At 34.1% G+C, this 19,027-nt stretch overlaps 2 protein-coding genes across 2 annotated transcripts; one reads left to right on the top strand and one right to left on the bottom strand.

Annotated features, from left to right (window-relative positions):
- Nucleotides 1-10,784: 10,784 nt before the first annotated feature.
- LOC133180006 (uncharacterized) lies at nt 10,785-15,116 on the top strand. The gene is made up of 9 exons (XM_061314633.1): nt 10,785-10,993; nt 11,673-11,782; nt 11,963-12,079; nt 12,203-12,279; nt 12,760-12,877; nt 13,015-13,164; nt 13,304-13,443; nt 13,997-14,191; nt 14,355-15,116. Exons 1-9 carry the CDS (start codon nt 10,817-10,819, stop codon nt 14,573-14,575), a joined length of 1,305 nt encoding a protein of 434 aa, XP_061170617.1. The 5' UTR covers nt 10,785-10,816; the 3' UTR covers nt 14,576-15,116.
- A 177-nt stretch (nt 15,117-15,293) lies between these two features.
- Nucleotides 15,294-18,783, bottom strand: LOC133179774 (uncharacterized). The gene is made up of 5 exons (XM_061314464.1): nt 18,617-18,783; nt 18,264-18,373; nt 17,939-18,037; nt 17,300-17,409; nt 15,294-16,515 (listed from the first exon to the last, which is right to left on the bottom strand). Exons 3-5 carry the CDS (start codon nt 18,012-18,014, stop codon nt 15,643-15,645), a joined length of 1,059 nt encoding a protein of 352 aa, XP_061170448.1. The 5' UTR covers nt 18,015-18,037; nt 18,264-18,373; nt 18,617-18,783; the 3' UTR covers nt 15,294-15,642.
- Nucleotides 18,784-19,027: the final 244 nt, after the last annotated feature.

The following is a 19,027-nucleotide window of genomic DNA, read 5'->3' as shown; positions in this document are numbered from 1 at the left end:
TGACTTTGTTGATCACGTGACGGTCATTTATAATTTTTTGAAGTGTTTCATATAAATTGCTTCGGCGCAGCTGATTAACACAATAATTATTAACATTTTGTTATATAAATAAACTCCTCGTATCCTTGTGTATCCGAAATGTGCTTGGGAAAAGTCATAGTATTACTTGGGTACAAAATATTTCCTGAGAAATTCAACTTACCTACAAATTTGAGGGTATTTTCCACACAATATCGTAATCTGTACTAAAACAAAGCCAACACACATTTTTCCCAAGCAAGATTCAGTTAGAGAACAACCTCTTCTTACAGATTTCCACAAAAATTCTCAGATTAATCCTCATTAATCACCTGCGCCAGACTCTTTTATACACACAAAATAAATTCTACCTCCTACCACGGGTATAAAACAGAGTACATTTCAAAAGTATATATTTCATAAGCATTTTGAACATGATGAATTTCAATCAAGGGTAGGTAAGCGGTGTATTTTTAAAATATTCGGACATATAAGACTTAAAAAACCTTTAACGACCCGTGAATTTTGCAATAGCTATCTAGCATTTTACATGCATTTTGAAATAAAGTGTAAATTTCATGTCACTCTCCCCGTCATAACACCTCAAGTTTGCAGTGACCTGACGTCATTTTCCATTATGACGTCATATTTGGTAGTTCAGAGATGTGAAGGCACAGAGTGCACTGTCATATTCTACGGGAAGCCTTAACCTACCTGTGTACAGTAATTTTCAAATCTGTTCAAACTTTGCTTCACACTTTGAAGTAATTTAAAGAGGCCTGTATACAGAATTGAAGTTAATATTTTCTCAAATTTTCTGTATAATAACATGACTTATTTTTTGCTACAGCATTTCAGACAAGAATATATTAAAAGTGTTTTCAGACGCTTTTTTTTTTATCTTGAAATTATTGAAACTACGAATTTCGGGACGCGTTTGATTGACACATCCTTACACTTTCACAAAATAAACTTTATCCTTAATATTTAAGAAAAATAAAAAGTCTGTTGCGTATTAATTAAAAGTATTAAAACTATTGTCCAGAAAATTCAGAGTAGAAATGCCAGAAAGGAACATCAACTCAAAGGTTTGTCAGTCCCTAGCTGTTCATGCAGTGATGTGTGCGGAGTTTAACAAATAGAACACAGTCGGTGAAACACAAACACTAGCAGTAACAGAGCTCATGTCCTGTTTACAAAAACAGATGTTGTGTGATGTAAAGAAGAACACTGTTGTCATTGAATTCTAAGAATATTCATGTTAGTTCAAATCATTTAACTTGTTTTTAGCTCACCTCGACGAAGTCGAGATGAGCTTATGCTATACCCCCGGCGTCGGCGTCGGCGTCGGTGTCGGCGTCGGCGTTAGCGTCGGCGTCCCAGGTTAAAGTTTTAGGAGCAAGTCCCATTCCCATGTAACTATAAGCCCTACCTGGACCAAACTTGCATGGATGATGCATCTAGGGATGGACACTACCACACTAGCTTCGGATGCTGGATCTGACCTAGATTTTCCGGATGAGTGACCAGGTTAAAGTTTTAGGAGCAGGTCCATTCCCAAGTAACTATAAGCCCTACCTGGACCAAACTTGCATTGATGATGCATCTAGGGATGGACACTACCACACTTGCTTCGGATGCTGGATCTGACCTAGATTTTCCGGATGAGTGACCAGGTTAAAGTTTTAGGAGCAAGTCCCATTCCCAAGTAACTATAAGCCCTACCTGGACCAAACTTGCATGGATGATGCATCTAGGGATGGACACTACCACACTTGCTTTGGATGCTGGATCTGACCTAGATTTTCCAGATGAGTGACCAGGTTAAAGTTTTAGGAGCAGGTCCATTCCCAAGTAACTATAAGCCCTACCTGGACCAAACTTGCATGGATGATGCATCTAGGGATGGACACTACCACACTTGCTTCGGATGCTGGATCTGACCTAGATTTTCCAGATGAGTGACCAGGTTAAAGTTTTAGGAGCAGGTCCATTCCCAAGTAACTATAAGCCCTACCTGGACCAAACTTGCATGGATGATGCATCTAGGGATGGACACTACCACACTTACTTCAGATGCTGGATCTGATGTAGATTTTCCAGATGTGTACCAGGTTAAAGTTTTAGGAGCAGGTCCATTCCCAAGTAACTATAAGCCCTACCTGGACCAAACTTGCATGGATGATGCATCTAGGGATGGACACTACCACACTTGCTTCGGATGCTGGATCTGACCTAGATTTTCCGGATGAGTGACCAGGTTAAAGTTTTAGGAGCAGGTCCATTCCAAAGTAACTCTAAGCCCTACCTTGACCAAACTTGCATGGATGATGCATCCAGGGATGGACACTACCACACTTGCTTCGGATGCTGGATCTGACCTAGATTTTCCACATGTGAGACCAGGTTTAGATTTAGGAGTAGTCTCGTTCCCAAGTAACTATAAGCCCTACCTGGTCCAAACTTTCATGGATGATGCATCTAGGGATGTACACTAACCAATCTGCTTCGAATGCTGGATCTGACCTAGATTTTCCACATGAGTGAATTTTAGCCATATTTTAACCAAATTAGCATGGATGATGTATCTAGGGATGGATACTTCCAGACTTGCCTTGGATTCTGAATCTGACGTACATTTTCCAGATGAGTGACCAGGGTAATTTTTTGGAGTAGCTATATAATATTATGGCCTGTTATGATAAAACTTGCATAGATGGTGCATCTAAGGATGAAAACTTCCAGACTTGCTTTGGATGTTGGAACTGACCAAAATTTTCTTGATTACTAAACAGGTCAAAAGTTTTTTGAGCAGATCTATAATTAAATCAAACTTGCATGGATATTGATCTTGGGATGTACCCTAACTAGAAAAAAAATATGATGTGAAATTTGCCTTACATGTAGATAACGTTCGTCGAGGTGAGCTTCGTAATCTTTGATTACCTATGTTTATTTTTTGAATAAGCATAGAAATTTAAAATGTAAACAATAAAACTATGTCCAGGCCCCTTTAAGAACTGTGTAAGCCATTTTTACAGACAGTACCATTTTTACCGAACATACTTTGAATATATACAGCCAGCAATTATTTTGCATGCAAGTTTTAATTTTTGAGATTATCGTTGATGAAAAGAATCCAAATATCATAACTTTCTTGTATCCTCTCGGTTTAATTCATACATTCTTCAGAATTTTCAACTTAATTCAAGTTCATGTGTATTACTGGAATGCAAAGTTAAAGATGGGAGTTGGTGGCTTGTATTTAATCCAAGTTACAGCTATATACAATACTATCAAACAAGATGTTTCTGCTTTTTACAGACTTAATGCTGACTATAATATATTTATATATATATATATTTTTAATGTTTCTTTTTTGTCTAAATTTATTTTCCTGTTTTGTGCAATGTTCATTTCTATAGTGTGGGAATGTTTTATAAAGCCATTCTTTTGACATTTGTGTCACTCTTAAAGCTTTGATTATAGTTACTTCTTAAATTATGCTTCAAGACCTACCCTACCTCTTTTTTCAAACTTAAAGCAGAAACACATGCCTTATCTTAAAAACTAAAACTCACGAAAAACTTTTCTTAGACTATTTATTTGAAGATTCGGTACAGAATTGAAAACAAAGTAAAAAATATATCACAATTCAAGAAGTTTTGGATACTTATTACAATTTGAAGAACAACATCTCATCCAAATTTAAAATAGGTAGCATTCACAACATGAAGGTGGCAAGTGTACAGCGATTAAATACTGGAATGAAATATAACTTGAGCATAAGAAAAACAATATGTTACGCAATAAAATCCAATAGGGAAAAATAAACTACAAAAGTTAAACTAGTTGCAAACAACAGTGCATCCTGAGAAGCTACATAGTAAAAAAAAAAACAACATTGGGGCTGTGGTAAAAATTGTCTATTTGTTTATGTACAAAAGTTATGGGTAAAATGTCTTCTTCAGCACACCAAACATATGGAAACCGAGTTAAAAAGTTTAATAGAAAATGATCTGAAATGCACGAATTTAATATGACCAGCAAATTATAATTCTATATCACTTGAGCATAACGGAAAAGGAAAAAAAAACTGAACCTTGTCTGAGACATCTATTTACAAATGAAAACACAATGTATCTGCGAAACATAAATAATGCACCAATTCCAAAAATTCCAAAAAACAGTTTATATACATGTCTAAAACTCTCAAAAATAAGTTTGGCCCCTTAGCATACATATAAGAAAGAGAATAGGTAAAATAACCCAGATCATGCCGATTTACATTACCAATTATGATAAATGAAAAACTGAATGGAAATCAAAAAAACCTAACCTTCTTTTCAAATCATTATACAGTGAAATAATGTTGGAAAAACATACATAAAGCTTCATCTTTAACAAATACATGTATACACATAATTCGACAATAAGCATTCAAACGGAAATTTTTGTAAAATTATGACAATTTACAGAAAGAAATGAGAACTCTTTAGTGTGTGAAAAACTAAGCAGGGACCTGTAAAGCTTATGTACAACCCCTGTAGACGGATTTACAAATCATATACAGTGTAATACTAGAAAGGACATGTCATAGATAATAACTACTGTTTTTACAACAAAAAAAAAGTAAGAACTTTCATCTGTCAAAAATCTCAGTGTACAATAAATGTACTGTAAACGAGATTGCCAGTTTTAGTGTCCAAAGCAATGACTGGGCAAGGGGAGAGTCTTTGGAATTCTAAATTGCACACTCCACAAAGAGGAAGACTTCTTAGAGTAAAAGACTCTTGTCTAGCTGCTCGTCATCTTCATGCTCATCATTTGCCTCTTCTACCTGCTCCTCCTGAATCTGCTACTCACTGAAAAATATAAAATCTTTTTAAACCCATATCCAAATATTTAATGTCAGGATGCCTATACATTCACTTCTTTAAATTTAAGTCAATTTAAATTTCATACATGTTTAAATCGTACATTTATTGTCCACCTTTTCCCATCATTTGAAAATATTTTGTGTCATTTTGAAAAAGAAGAACATTAAGTTATGATTAAAACTTACAGTGCTTTCACAATAGAGCCTTTCTTCTTCCCTTGACATGTTTCTTGTCTACAAACTCCTGCGTAGGGAACACGCTGTTTAAATGGCTTGGGGAGCATGATAAAACTTCACCATTGATGAAGATAGCCAGACAGCTTCTGCAGAAAGAACATTATTGCATATATTAATCTGTATAAACTTTCTTCAGTGCAAATTATTGATAAGATCAAGTTACATTTTCAAACCAATTCGATATCAAATGTACGAGGGGGGCTGTTTTTTTCAGACCAAATATTATACATAAAAGGCATTCCTTATCCAAACTTTTCTTTGAATTGATCCATCTTTAATGTCCAGGAATTTGCAGACAAAGGCTCATAACTTTACCAAAAGTATGCAGATTTTTCATAACTAAGGTGATCATATGAGATCCACATTAATAATTGCATACCAAAATGAAAATCAATGGCGTTACTACAAAAATTTCAGGTCCAACTCTTTTTAGCCCTTGGCCACTGAAGACTTTTTAGAGAAAAATTTGCAAAATTGCTACCTCTACACTGGCCCTTCCCAGGCCAATGAAACATAGTCATTTCAATTATATTGCGCCTTACAATAAATACAACTTTTTATAAACAGATAATTTAATTTGGATGTATATACTTTTGCTAATAGTTTTACTTACTCATCAAAGGACTCTCCCTCAATAAATCCGGTAAACTCTTCCTCTGCATCAGTAATCTAAAATATAACTAGAAGGAAATAATAATAAATTTGAAATCTCAATGGTGGTGCCCTCGTGAATTACCGTCTCTGACAAACTTCCCCCCAGTTTAACATCAACTGAAGCCTGTCCATCCGATATTGTGATCACTTTCCGCTTTGACTTGCTACCCTCAATGACGCTGGACACCTTAAAGGCAACATGTATATTGAACATACTATAATTTCAAGATAACTAACAGTGATACAATTATAATAAACTTAATAGGTTATCATTATGGTACTATCAGAATAATTGCTGCTTCAGAGACTATTTCTACATATTCAAAGAGTCACATAGTCATATCATCATGTTTACAAAGAAACACAATATATTCACCAATAACAAAATGAAGTTTCCATTACACAAATTCCCTTTTCCACTAATTACAATATATCTGGCAATAATGTGTAATTGAAGAAAAACAGTACTCACCTTAATAACTTCTCCCTTAACACCGATCCTTTTTTTGTTCTCAAATGAACCGATTCTACCTAGTTCCTCCACAACAGGAGGCTTCACAAATGTCTGGATCACTATCTGGTGTTTTACTTCTAGAAAAATACAATACAAAGAAATGCAAGTATTTTGATTTCACAGTTGCAAAGAAGTGTCTTTGTTTTTGAACATCAAAACAACAATAGTTAATTTAGTATGAACTTCATGAGAGTTCTTATTTACATTTATTGTTTGTCTGAGTGTCATAATAATTCATATGTGGTACAAGTAAAGATGCTGAGTGCCAGATATTTTTTATTTTTCAATTTCTGGTTTTAATGAAAGGTATAAGTCACAACATCACAGACATTAACTTTGACTAATTTATCTTAATGAAAACATACCACAGTCTGCTGGCCAAGTTTAACAGTTCCATCTTCCAGCATGGTGTACTTTACTACAACAAATGCACTCATCTTCTTCAGCAGTCTTATATGCCTCTCATGAATAATGACCTGCTTCAGGACCCCATAGTCACTGTCACTGATAGCATCCACGATGTTCCAAATGTTTGATCCGCGCTAGCATATTTCCTGGTGATGACGTCCTCCAGGGCAAACATAGTCATAGGTTTTGGACCCTAAATAACACATAATTTATACTAAATTTTGGCAAATGTTGACTCTTCCATTTTATAATTTTACCAGATATCATTGATAGGTTAGGAGTTGATATTTTAGGCCCTTTGCCCAGAACAAGTAATGGTAATGAATACATCATAGTTCTCTGTATTTTTCTAAGTGGGCTGAAGCTTATCCAGTACCTAATCACACAGCTTTGACAGTAGCAGATAAGATAGTTAATGAATTCATCTGTAGATTTGGTGTCCCTAAACAGATTCACTCAGACCAAGGTCGCGAGTTCGAGTCGGAACTATTTTCTATCTTATGTGAGAAGTTAGGCATTGAAAAGACACGCACCACTCCATATAGGCCACAGTCAGATGGTTTAGTTGAGAGGATGAATAGGACACTTTTACAAATGTTATCAACTTATGCAAATAAAAATAGGGATAATTGGGATGACAATATACCCTTTGTCCTTATGGCATATAGGTCAACCATTCAAGGAAGTACAGGTTGCTCACCAAATTTAATCATGTTTGGCCATGAAATTATGAGCCCAGTTGATCTTATGTTAGGGAATCCTCCTTCTTCAAATCGTTTTATGGCAGTGAATGTAAGAATATTCTTAGCTGAGTAATTCTCGAGACTTGAGTTGAGAATTTTTTTGAGAATTCTCAAAGTTTTATGACGGCGGACCCTGGACTTTTTATTTTATATTATTAGCAAAGTGAACACCACCAAGTGTGATGGAAAGAAAAGTAATTGCCTTCTGGAAGAAAGAGACCACGTACTCACTGATGATAGAAGGGAGATCACGTACTCACTGATGATAGAAGGGAGATCACGTACTCACTGATGATAGAAGGAAAGGAGAGTATGTATTCTACTAACGAGATTGAGCAAGATACCTACGTAATGGATATGCATGTGAAGCTGACAGCGATTTAGAGTCTTTTATTACTGACAAGATGTTTGTTCAGTGTAAAATTGAAACAATGAATGGAAAAGTAGAGAAAATTCAATTGAATCATTAAGTGTTGTCCAACTTTGAAAAGCTGATTACTGTTATCGTTTCCTTTTTTATTTTGATTTTCAGGAAATAAGAATTAACTGTGCTTTTTTTAAAGAGTGTTATTTCTATCTGAATGCAAATTTTGCAAAGTGTACAGAATTCCTTTACAAGTGTTCGATTTTACATGGTAAAAAAATTAATCACATTCAGATGTCATCATGTACAGAGGATGTTAGTTTGTAACACCAGTACAGCAAAATTATCATATCAATGTATATAACCATCTTTTATCCATAGCTAGTGTGTTATTCATGTGTAGTTTTTTTTGGGGGGGGGTCGGGGGATGTTTTTCCTTAGCTAGTGTGTTATTCATGTGTAGATTTTACGGGGGATTTATTGCTTACTTTGTGTAAGGTGTAGGAGTACCTTTAGAATGTTTTGTTCAAATACTGTGCAAGTTACATATCACTTCCATCTGTAAGTTTAAAAATCAGTAATAACAACTTTAATAACTTCAATATTGGAAGACTTGGAATGTAATATACTGGTAATGTGAAAGTTTACTGGTCAGATGAAACTGTTATTTTATCAAGGCATGGTTTTTACTCTTTTTATATATTTTTTTTCTTTTGGGAAGTTGTATATATTTGGTTTTGGTATTTTTAGCTCACCTGAGCCAAAGGCTCAAGTGAGCTTTTCTGATCAAAATTTGTCCGTTGTCTGTCGTCGTTGTCAACTTTTCACATTTTCATCTTCTTCTCAAGAACCACTGGGCCAATTTCAACCAAACTTGCCACAAAGTATCCTTGGGTAAAGGGGATTCAAGTTTGTACAAATGAAGGGCCACGCCTTCTTCCAAGGGGAGATAGTTAAGAATTCGTGAAAAATTAATGGCATCATTAAAAAATCTTCTTCTCAAGAACCACTGTGCTTGAAAATATGAAACTTATGTGGAAGCATCCTCAGGTAGTGTAGATTCAAGTTTGTTCAAATCATGACCCCTGGGGGTCGGATGGGGCCACAATGGGCGATCAAAGTTTTACATAGGAATATAAAGGAAAAATCTTTAAAAAATCTTCTTCTCAAGAACAGCAAAGGAATGATTGGTCATATTTACAAGGAAGCATCCTCAGGTAGTGTAGATTCAAGTTTGTTCAAATCATGACCCCCGGGGGTCGGTGGGGCCACAATGGGCGATCAAAGTTTTACATAGGAATATATAGGAAAAATCTTTAAAAATCTTCTTCTCAAGAACAGCAAAGCCATGATTGGTCATATTTACATGCAAGCATCCTCAGGTAGTGTAGATTCAAGTTTGTTCATCTCTTGACCCCCGGGGGTCGAGCGGGGCCACAATGGGCGATCAAAATTTTACATAGGAATATATAGGAATAATCTTTAAAAATCTACTTCTCAAGAACAGCAAAGCCATGATTGGTCATATTTATATGGTAGCATCCTCAGATAGTGTAGATTCAAGTTTGTTCAAATCATGATCCCCGGGGGTCGGGTGGGGCCACAATGGGCAATCAAAGTTTTACATAGGAATATATAGGAATAATCTTTAAAAATCTTGTACTTTAAAAATCTTCTTCTCAAGAACAGCAAAGCCATGATTGGTCATATTTACATGGAAGCATCCTCAGGTAGTGTAGATTCAAGTTTGTTCATCTCTTGACCCCCGGGGGTCGGGCGGGGCCACAATGGGCGATCAAAGTTTTACATAGGAATATATAGGAAAAATCTTTAAAAATCTTCTTCTCAAGAACAGCAAAGCCATGATTGGTCATATTTACATGGAAGCATCCTCAGGTATTGTAGATTCAAGTTTGTTCAAATCATCGCGGGTATGTTAAGGAAGCGTATAAGTCAATTCTCTGGAAATTTAGACTTTTTAAAGAAAATTAAGTTTGATAATTTACCAAAACCGCTGATGAATGTAAACTATTATTATCTATTGCATAAAGATAAAAGAGTGTCTAATGCAAAGACGTGCACCACCACCACGGCATCACGTGACTTCTATTAATAGCGAAATTTTCCTTAGTAAAAAAGCTAACAGAACAACAATACCCCGAAGTGTAATAATTTCTTTGAGTAAATAATATAGTTGGAAAACATCTATTTTGCCTAAAAAGTGCTGCTAGAATCCCACTGTCCCGTCAGTCAAATAATGATTCCACACATTCGCACGAAACCTTACCCGATGTTTTGAATTTTATACATATAAACCGAGATTTTTCGCAAAACCATGCTTAACTCGGGATTCTAGCAGCACTTTCCAAGTATTTTAGGAGGGAAACTTTCCATCTGTACAAATCTTATGTTTTGAAATATACAGCTTATTGTTGTTCTGCTGCATTATTTTTGTCACAAATGACAGAGGAAAGGCCGACCGGGATACGTATGTAGCTGACTGTCTTCGCAGAGAATACAATTGATGAAAATAAATTAGCATACCTGTTTAAGTAACTGAACTCCATATGAATTTCACAAAATATTCAGAATGTTTGCTTTTAAACTCCATTTTACGTATCTTTGTACATGCCGTCTTAGCCAAATTCTCTTTACACGACATGATCAATTCCCAAGTTACTTGAAGTACACATATGACGTCATCGGTGGTAGATTTTAATCAAAATGACAGATACAGCATAACAAAATAAAAACATTTTATTTTTGTTAATGTTTACACGTTTCTATTCATTTTCTAGAGTTAAATTACATCTCTAAAAACGAATATTACGAAAACTTGTATTCTAAAATTGACGTCATCTCGCCTACTATGACGTCATAATGTAGCACTGATTAAGTCAAGGTAGAATATTTTGTATGCTTCCTTATAGGGTCAGAAAGTCTCGTCACGTGACTCGCGAGATATAACGTGAAAACTTACTTCCGGGCAGTTGCCAAGGATGGCTTTATCAATAATGTACTGGGCTCGGTACGTTGAAAGCCACACAAAACTTACCAGGAAAAGTGAGAAAGCTGTGGATAGCGACAGGGTTTTAAAATTTGTGTTAGATAAAGATTTTTGCGTTATTACTGCGGTTGTGCAAGCGTCAATGCGAGACACATCTTACAAAGTTCAGGTATGTACATTCGATTTCGCATCAATACATTAGAACAATTTCAAACTATATCTAAGAGTCTGTTCAAGATCTTTAATGTTTATAACTAAAAACTGAGTAAAGTTTATAGATTTAAACTATTTTTTAATTGCGGGCTGTGGTAATCCAGCGTCTTGGCCTCCTCCACCTCGCCCAAAGAATTCATCATGTTTACAATTCACTGAAAATATTCCGTAAAACATGTAGATTTAGTCAGAGAGTCTAGTGTTGCAAAATTTGACCAAATTCACTATCGATTATAAAATTGAATCAGTAGCATACAATCAATTATACGATCGAATTTAATTATTTAATTTAAAGGTTAAATAAAGTTAACCAGCAAATATTCAGATATCCTCGAAGATGAAAACAATATTTCAATACAAATCTATGAGACCAACTTCAGTTTATACTTAGTAGGAAAATTTGTCTGCCATTTGCAAGAGAAATAGGGGAATATCCTTTGATAATGTTAAAAGATGAACCAGTTTGTATTTAAAAAAAATTTTTAAAAAATGTAGCAACTTTGATTTTAAAATTTTCTATCAATTGTCGCTGACTTGTTGACTTCAGGGATGATTTTTCGATAGTCGGCGATATCATTGTAACACTATGACAGAGACTTGTTTATTTTATTTTATTTTTTTTTTACTTTTAACAGATATTTCTGGAAAATGAAGAAAACAGTACTGGTACTATAAAGTCATCGACGTGTGAATGTCCAATGGGCCAGTTTCGCTGCCACCATGTAGCTGCAGCTCTTCTGTTTGGGTACATGAAGCATATTCTGTTAATTCATTTGTTTAAAAAAATGCAACAGTTTTGCAGCTTGAAGTCCGATTTTTTTTTATTTCAGCTGAATTTGTCAATATTTATATTTTGTGTGTTTTATTTTTTTGTCTATTCTAAATCTAAGTGCTTTACTAACTAGTGTATAAAATAATCCTTTAGATATAAGAGGGCAAGCAAGACAGATGTGAAGTGCAGCTGGATCAAGCATCCTAAATCTGCTCCTCCTAAAGCCATAACAACAATGGGGGAAATGTATCCACCCAGGCAAGATTATAGGTAACTCACAAGCACCTTTGTACATTATATATTTGGTAATTAAATAATAAATGAAAGGTTGTGTTATTCATTTGAATATTTCATTCTGTAATGAATACTTGATGTATATACATGTAAATTTAGAGCATTAAAAAGAGAGATGACAGATGCAGATAGATCATATTTGTATGATCAGCTAGGTCATTTGGGTAGATTTACAGGTTTGCTTGATGAACAATATTTTTTTCATCCTTGTCACAAGGGAAACTGTTTCCTCTGAATCAAGGCTCATTTTATGATTTATTTTTGAGTTAATGTTACATTTTTGTTATTAATGGATTTTCATTTATTTTTTAAAAAGTTACATATTTTTTTTTATGTAACACTTTCATCATTTTTAAATTTTCTTTTTTAACATGTCAACTTAGTGTGGCATATATTTTGAGAACATACCGGTATATCATCTACCTGTAATTTCTTTGACCTAGAACAAATATTATTTCCATTTTAAATGTTTTTCATTTTTTCTTAAGTAAATAATTAATACATTGTAATTCATAAGGTATTTTAAGTATAGACTATTCACAATGACCAAACATATATTGTCAGCTAAATAAAGTACATAACAAGCGTTAACTTACAACATAATATGTTGAAAGTTGTGGCCAATGTAATGGTAATTGCTATTTCATTTATTGCAGCTATGCACTGGATTTTATCAAATGAGCCTGAGTGTGAGGAAATGCCAGCATTACTTATTGAAGACCAGCTCATAAGTGAAGAGTACTTGAATGCTCAGTGCAAGTCATCTTATTTAAGGTATTCAAATTCAAATAAACAGAATATGTAAAAACTTGTGCTCTTTGAAATAATTCATTATTTTTGGCTTTTAAAGAAATGAAGGTGTAAAAACAGATTTTTTATATATACATATATATATATGATTTTTAACATAGGGAGAAACTTGTCATTTGTTCAGAAAAGATTATTGAAACAGCATGGCTGACTACAGGACAAAGAGAGAACTCTTTATGGGCAGCTGTTCGCAAATTGAGAATTACTGCATCTAATTTTGGACAAGTTATTGGTGCTATTAGAAGAAATCGGTAAATAAAATTTACAATGGTTTATTTAATGTACAAAAGCATTACATTTTAAAAATAATATTACTGAATTCTTAATGTGTGGTCTTTTTATTAATAATTTTAAATTAAAACTATGAAATTCATTTTTTTTTTCTTGTAGGCTCTCAGTATCATTAAAGAAAAGATTACTCAGTGCATATAATCTTGAGAAAAGAGCTTCTATTCAGTGGGGACTTACACATGAAAAGAGTGCAAAAGATGACTATTGTAAACTTTCAGAGGTCTCGATATTAGAGACAGGTAAACAATTATCAAATTCAATTTAAATGTTTTTAAAAAATTATCCTACCTGCATTTGCTGTGATGCAAGTTGTTAGCAACACAGGTAAAATTTTGCATCAGTAGTGACCTTAAGTAATAATTTGGAATGAACTGGTCCTTTTCTACAACTTTGTGACATAAAACAATTTACGTTCAACATTAGATGCTTGTTTTGTTTTCTCATCAGAACATCTATTTCATCTTTAATGAAATGAAGAAATTGATCACTGAAGAATAAAATGGTTTGCGATGTTATGTACATGTTTTGTGATATTTACTTAATTCCCTTGATTTTTTTCTATCATTAAGATACGATTGATAACACATCCATTATTAAGTATGGAATTTTGCCTCTTAATAATCATGATAGCTCAGTTAGTTGTGTTTACTCTGTGATTGGTCACTGCATAATGATGCCGAGTAAAGGTCGAAATTAGAAGCCCTCGATATGAGTGAAAAAATTACCCAATGGTATGTAAAACAACATACATAACAAATATGGTTAAATTTATATTGTAGTTTTTAATTTCAGGCATATGGCTTCATGAATCAGGTGTTCTTGGTGCCTCTCCTGATGGATTTGTCCAAGGTGATCCCAAACATTTGAAGATTCACCTTCAAGGAAAAGTGAGTGCATCACCAGATATTATAGAGGTTAAATGTCCTTTCTCTGCAAGAGCAATGTCTATCAAGGATGCCTGTACAAATTTGAAAGATTTCTTTCTAGGTAAGTACAAACCGATTTGAAAGTTTTCTAAAAGAGCCTGGTATATGTAAATTAGTTCTCATTTTTCTTTGATGAAACCATCTTTCATGATTTATGTCTAGATAAAATTATCCTACATTATTTTAGTGAAAGAATAGATGTCGATCTTTTGAAATCATTTTAGAGTGTGACTCTGAGGGTGTCCTGCATCTTAGAGAGAATCATGATTATTGGCACCAAGTTCAAGGCCAGCTTTATCTTACAGGCACCACTTGTTGTGATTTCGTAGTTTGGACACCAGTAAGCATGGAAGTCATTCGCATCCTTCGAGACGAATTATGGGAAATTCACTTGAAAAACATGATTGAATTCTACTTTAATGTGTTTCTACCCTCTCTCCAGTAAAATTTTGACTGACTTTATATTGTACATGAGCATACATGTATATTGGTGCACTCAAAATTTAGCTCAATCCTCTTCTTCAGTATGATAAGCACAATCATAATCTCAGTGCGATTAGCATTTTGTTTGACAAGTAGTGCTTGCTAATAGCATGTCCATAAATAAGTGAACATGAAGCAATACCTAAGACATTAAATTATGAATACCACCAAAGTAAGTAACTATGTTTACTGTAAACAGATCTCTTACATTGCCTTCTTCCCTTAGTGCAGTAAATAAAAAGAGAATTTTAATTTTTGCCAAACTGTTTAATTTTATCATGGTTTATTTTTTGCAACTAATGATCAAAGCAATCATTATCTTAAGCATGCATCACCAGTGTGGAAATTTTGAACAAAATAAGTAATTTAAGATGTACAATTGAGTCCTTTTCACAAAAAAGTAAAAGAAAAGAAATATATACAAACTGCAATTCTAAAGATGCAATATCATTAAAATGAGATCTATGTAATTAGGGTCAGACAACATTTTTAAAACAATTTAATTATTTGAAAGGGACGTATAGTTTATATTAAGTTTATATAATTATATTATGCATGATTTCTGAATACACAACATCCTGATTAGACAAGTGTCACAGAATACATTCACTGTAGCATATATACATGTAATGTTCATAGATAGTAATTACAATACATGTGAATTATATAACAGTTTTTCTCTAAAAAATAAACATATTGTTTTTCAAAAGTAGTTTTTCAAGCTTTGATTGATATTAAGTTTATTTGGCTTCTTTCAAATGCACAACTGATGTTTCCAGAATTCTATGATGAACTGTGCACGCATAATTTTACATTATCCTTGTGTTACATGTACCCATTCTCAAGTGTGTTGCTAATGCTGAGGATAACATTACAAATTGTTTAATATTTCTTAAACAAATCTGATTTTAGTATTTAACATGAAAGTATAATAATGAATATAAACATTATAGAGATTTTGTGTACATATTTAGCATGTTTGAAAAGATACAAGTTAGATGTTGTGTACTACTTTAATTCACACCAGTTCTAAATTTCATACTTTTCTGCTATTTCCTTCAACAGAGGAGCTTGCAAATTAACAAGAGCTACACACAGTTGGAAAATTTTAGTGGCAAGATGTCTGTATTGTGCAGGAATGTGATCTAGAATACGGTAGTTCTTGATTCTTTCATTTGCTCGCTCCACATGAATTCGACTTCTCCCAATCTTGTAACAAAGCTGTGCTTCTTCCTTTGTGAAATGACATTTGGATGACAGGAAAGGTGGTATGTTTAATGTCACTCCTGGTGGAAGCTTATCAAATATGTTGAAGCCCTTATCTGCAAGGATCATATCACCTGGCTTCAACATATCCAATACACCACAGTGATCAACAATGGCAGCATCAGAGGTGGATCCAGGATAGAGTTCTGAACAATACACTAAAGCACCATTTGGTGCTACACACGTGACAGCTTTTACTGTATGGCGACTTTTGTAGTTGCTGTAAGATAGCGACTGGTTATTCATGTCTGATGGTACATCCTGTGTGATTTCGGTGGCATCCATTGCTATTCTCGCAGAGGAAAACTCCTCAAATGATTTGGGCATTGACCCTTTGCATTTTAACTGGGAGGGTATCCCAACAGCCTTCATCACTCCTTCAAATAAAATTTCATGCAGCGCTGTAACATAGGTATTCAATATGTTGGAGACAGTACTTTTACTGGTGTTAAATCTTTCTGCTAAATCCAAATCCCTTAAATTAAGGCGTAACTTCATAAGAGTCATAAGGAGCTGGTCACTGGTACTGATCCCTTGTACCGTCCATCCATTATAGTATTGGAATGGGGCCATTCTTTCCAACAAAGACACCAGTATATTGAAAACTTCTGAGGGAAATGAAGTATATAACAGCATCTATAACAAAGCAAAACAACCATTTATAAATTATGATCAATGAATATTGCCACATGTATACTATTTTTATACAAAATAAACATCTTGTGTAAAAACCGCCATTTTCAACTTCAATTAAAGCACCTCAAATGGAGTCTGATTTACAAATGCAAATCAAACTCCAAAGGTCAAACAAAATCAAAATTGTTGGTACCTAAGTGCAAGAGAAGGTTTTGTCACAAAGAATACATCTGTGAAATATGAAAACCCGAGCACCAACCTTTCAAAAGTTATGGCCAAGATTAAAATTTTTCAACTGTATGTCAGACAAAGGTCAAGGTCAAAATTGTTGCTATCCAAGTGAAGGTCTTTTCACAAAGATGTGAAAACCTTGGAACTAACCATTCGAAAGTTATGGCCAAAGTAAAAAGTTTTCAAAAGTGGCTCGAACTCCAAGGTCAAAGGGGGTCAAAGATGTTGGTATCTAAAGGAAGGTCTTGTCAAAAAAAAAATCCACTTGTAAAGTATGAAAGCCCTAGCATCAACTGCTCAAAAGTTATGGCCAAGGTTAAAGTTTAGTAAAATTTTGCAAAAGTGGGTCAAACTCCATCACAAGGAATACATATGTGATACAAGAAAGCCATACATTGTAGGTCCAACCAGTCAGTAGGTTTGGGCAAGGTCAAATTTCTTGCGGCCAAACAGACTAACGGACAGCTAATCAGACGGACGGACACAACAATTAAATCTATATGCCCCCAAATCTTCGATTAAGGGGGCATAAAAATATGCTCAAATAACATACCTTGTCTGGGTCCTGTATTATGTTGCAAATTGTAAAGGCTTGTTTTTTCAGTTTTAGTGACTCTAATTCTCTTTGGAGCTCTTTCACTCTTTCTGCTAAATCAACACTTTCTGTAATGATTACAAAACAATATTAGCAATATCAACATTAAACCATAGTAGGCATTTAACATCAGGGTGGTATATAGTATAGTATAGTATAGTAGTATAGTCAAATAAGGGTAGTAGCTAGTGTATGAATTAAATTTGGTACTGAAAGAAGTTTGACCCCCCCCCCCCCCCAAGCATGATATTCTATTTTCATATAAGGCTCTATAAGACACATAACTATGTTTGTGAGGCCACCTTTAAAACAATGTTTGTTTTTCCTCTCCAGAATCAGAGTAAAAAAATAGGATTGGTAGGGTAAGTTGCACCATGTCGGTAATTGTTGACGTAATGAAAAAATTCAGAAAAAAGTTCTTAAAAAATTGTTTCCTGGAGGTTATGTAAAAATTTTGTGTAGGACCATTTTTAGCCAGTTGGTCTGGAGAGGGCAAACAAACAATTTTATTAAGATAGCCTGACTTATTAAAAATAGACATAATAATATAGGCATAATACAAATAATGTCCATCTGATATAATTTTTTTTTCAATACCTTTGGATGCCTCTGGAAAATAAGCAGTATAACTATGATCAGCGTGGATCCCTCCTTCACACTGTGAAGTTGTCATTGCACATTCTCCATCAAACCCTTCTGTCAAGCATACAAATAAATTACACACAAAGTAATATTTTTATGAAAAGCATCATAATGAAAGGATAAATTACTGCAGTCTTTGCAAACAATAATCTTACAGGGCATGCAAAACAAACTGATATGAAAATATAAGGGCTCCAATACTTTAAACCTTTTGTGAGCATGACCCAGTGGATAAATCAGGTGATAAGTGAAAGTCTTGCCAAAATGAAAATTGTTTTACCTTCAGTACTTCCAGAAACTGCATAGTCGTGGTCATTGTGGTTTAGCTCTGCTTGTCTGGGTTGCTCTGTATTGAGGGTTCCTTCTGTTTCTGTTTCAGTAATTTTGCGTCTGTAAAATATTATTTTTATGCTCTTCAATAAACAAATATATATATTTTAAAAGTTAAAAAAAAATAATAGTTATAAATATACAATTATCATTGAAAACCAAGCTAACTCTCATATACATTACATATAAATGATACATATACATATATACATATAAATGAAGGAGGAGATGAAAAAGAGTCATATTGACATAAATTTTAGAAAGCAACTATGTATGAAGATCTGTCAAGTAAGAAATATTTACCTTTTTGGCTCGACAAAGTCAGGAAAGCAATTATTTTTGCTGTATACAAAAATTGTCGGCCCATTCTCTTTTCTCCCATCTTTAAAGTGGCAACTGCAAATTCGATCATTACTATTGTATTCTCTATCTGCTCTCCTGAAAAGGTTGAGGATAAATTCAATACTATATAATCAAATTAATAATTTAAAAATTGTTTGTACAACATTATTTAAACTCACATCTATAAATAGCAGTTAGTTTACTTTCATATGTTTAATGTAAACTTTTGGTGTAATGCTACATCGTATCCTGTATGACCGATTAGCTAGGGGTGTCCACACTGTGGCTCGAACCTACAACCCTCAGATTCAAAATCCAACGCTCTACCGACTGAGCTAAAGGGTTAACCCACTACCTAGTGCTAGTAGGAAC

The sequence above is a fragment of the Saccostrea echinata genome, unplaced genomic scaffold (assembly GCF_033153115.1).
Source record: "Saccostrea echinata isolate AGI-Se365-2 ecotype Australia unplaced genomic scaffold, CSIRO_AGI_Sech_v1 ptg000005l, whole genome shotgun sequence".
Lineage (NCBI taxonomy): Eukaryota > Metazoa > Mollusca > Bivalvia > Ostreida > Ostreidae > Saccostrea > Saccostrea echinata.
The sequence above is the reverse complement of the archived record's forward strand: the minus strand, read 5'-3'. Positions and strand labels throughout refer to the sequence as shown.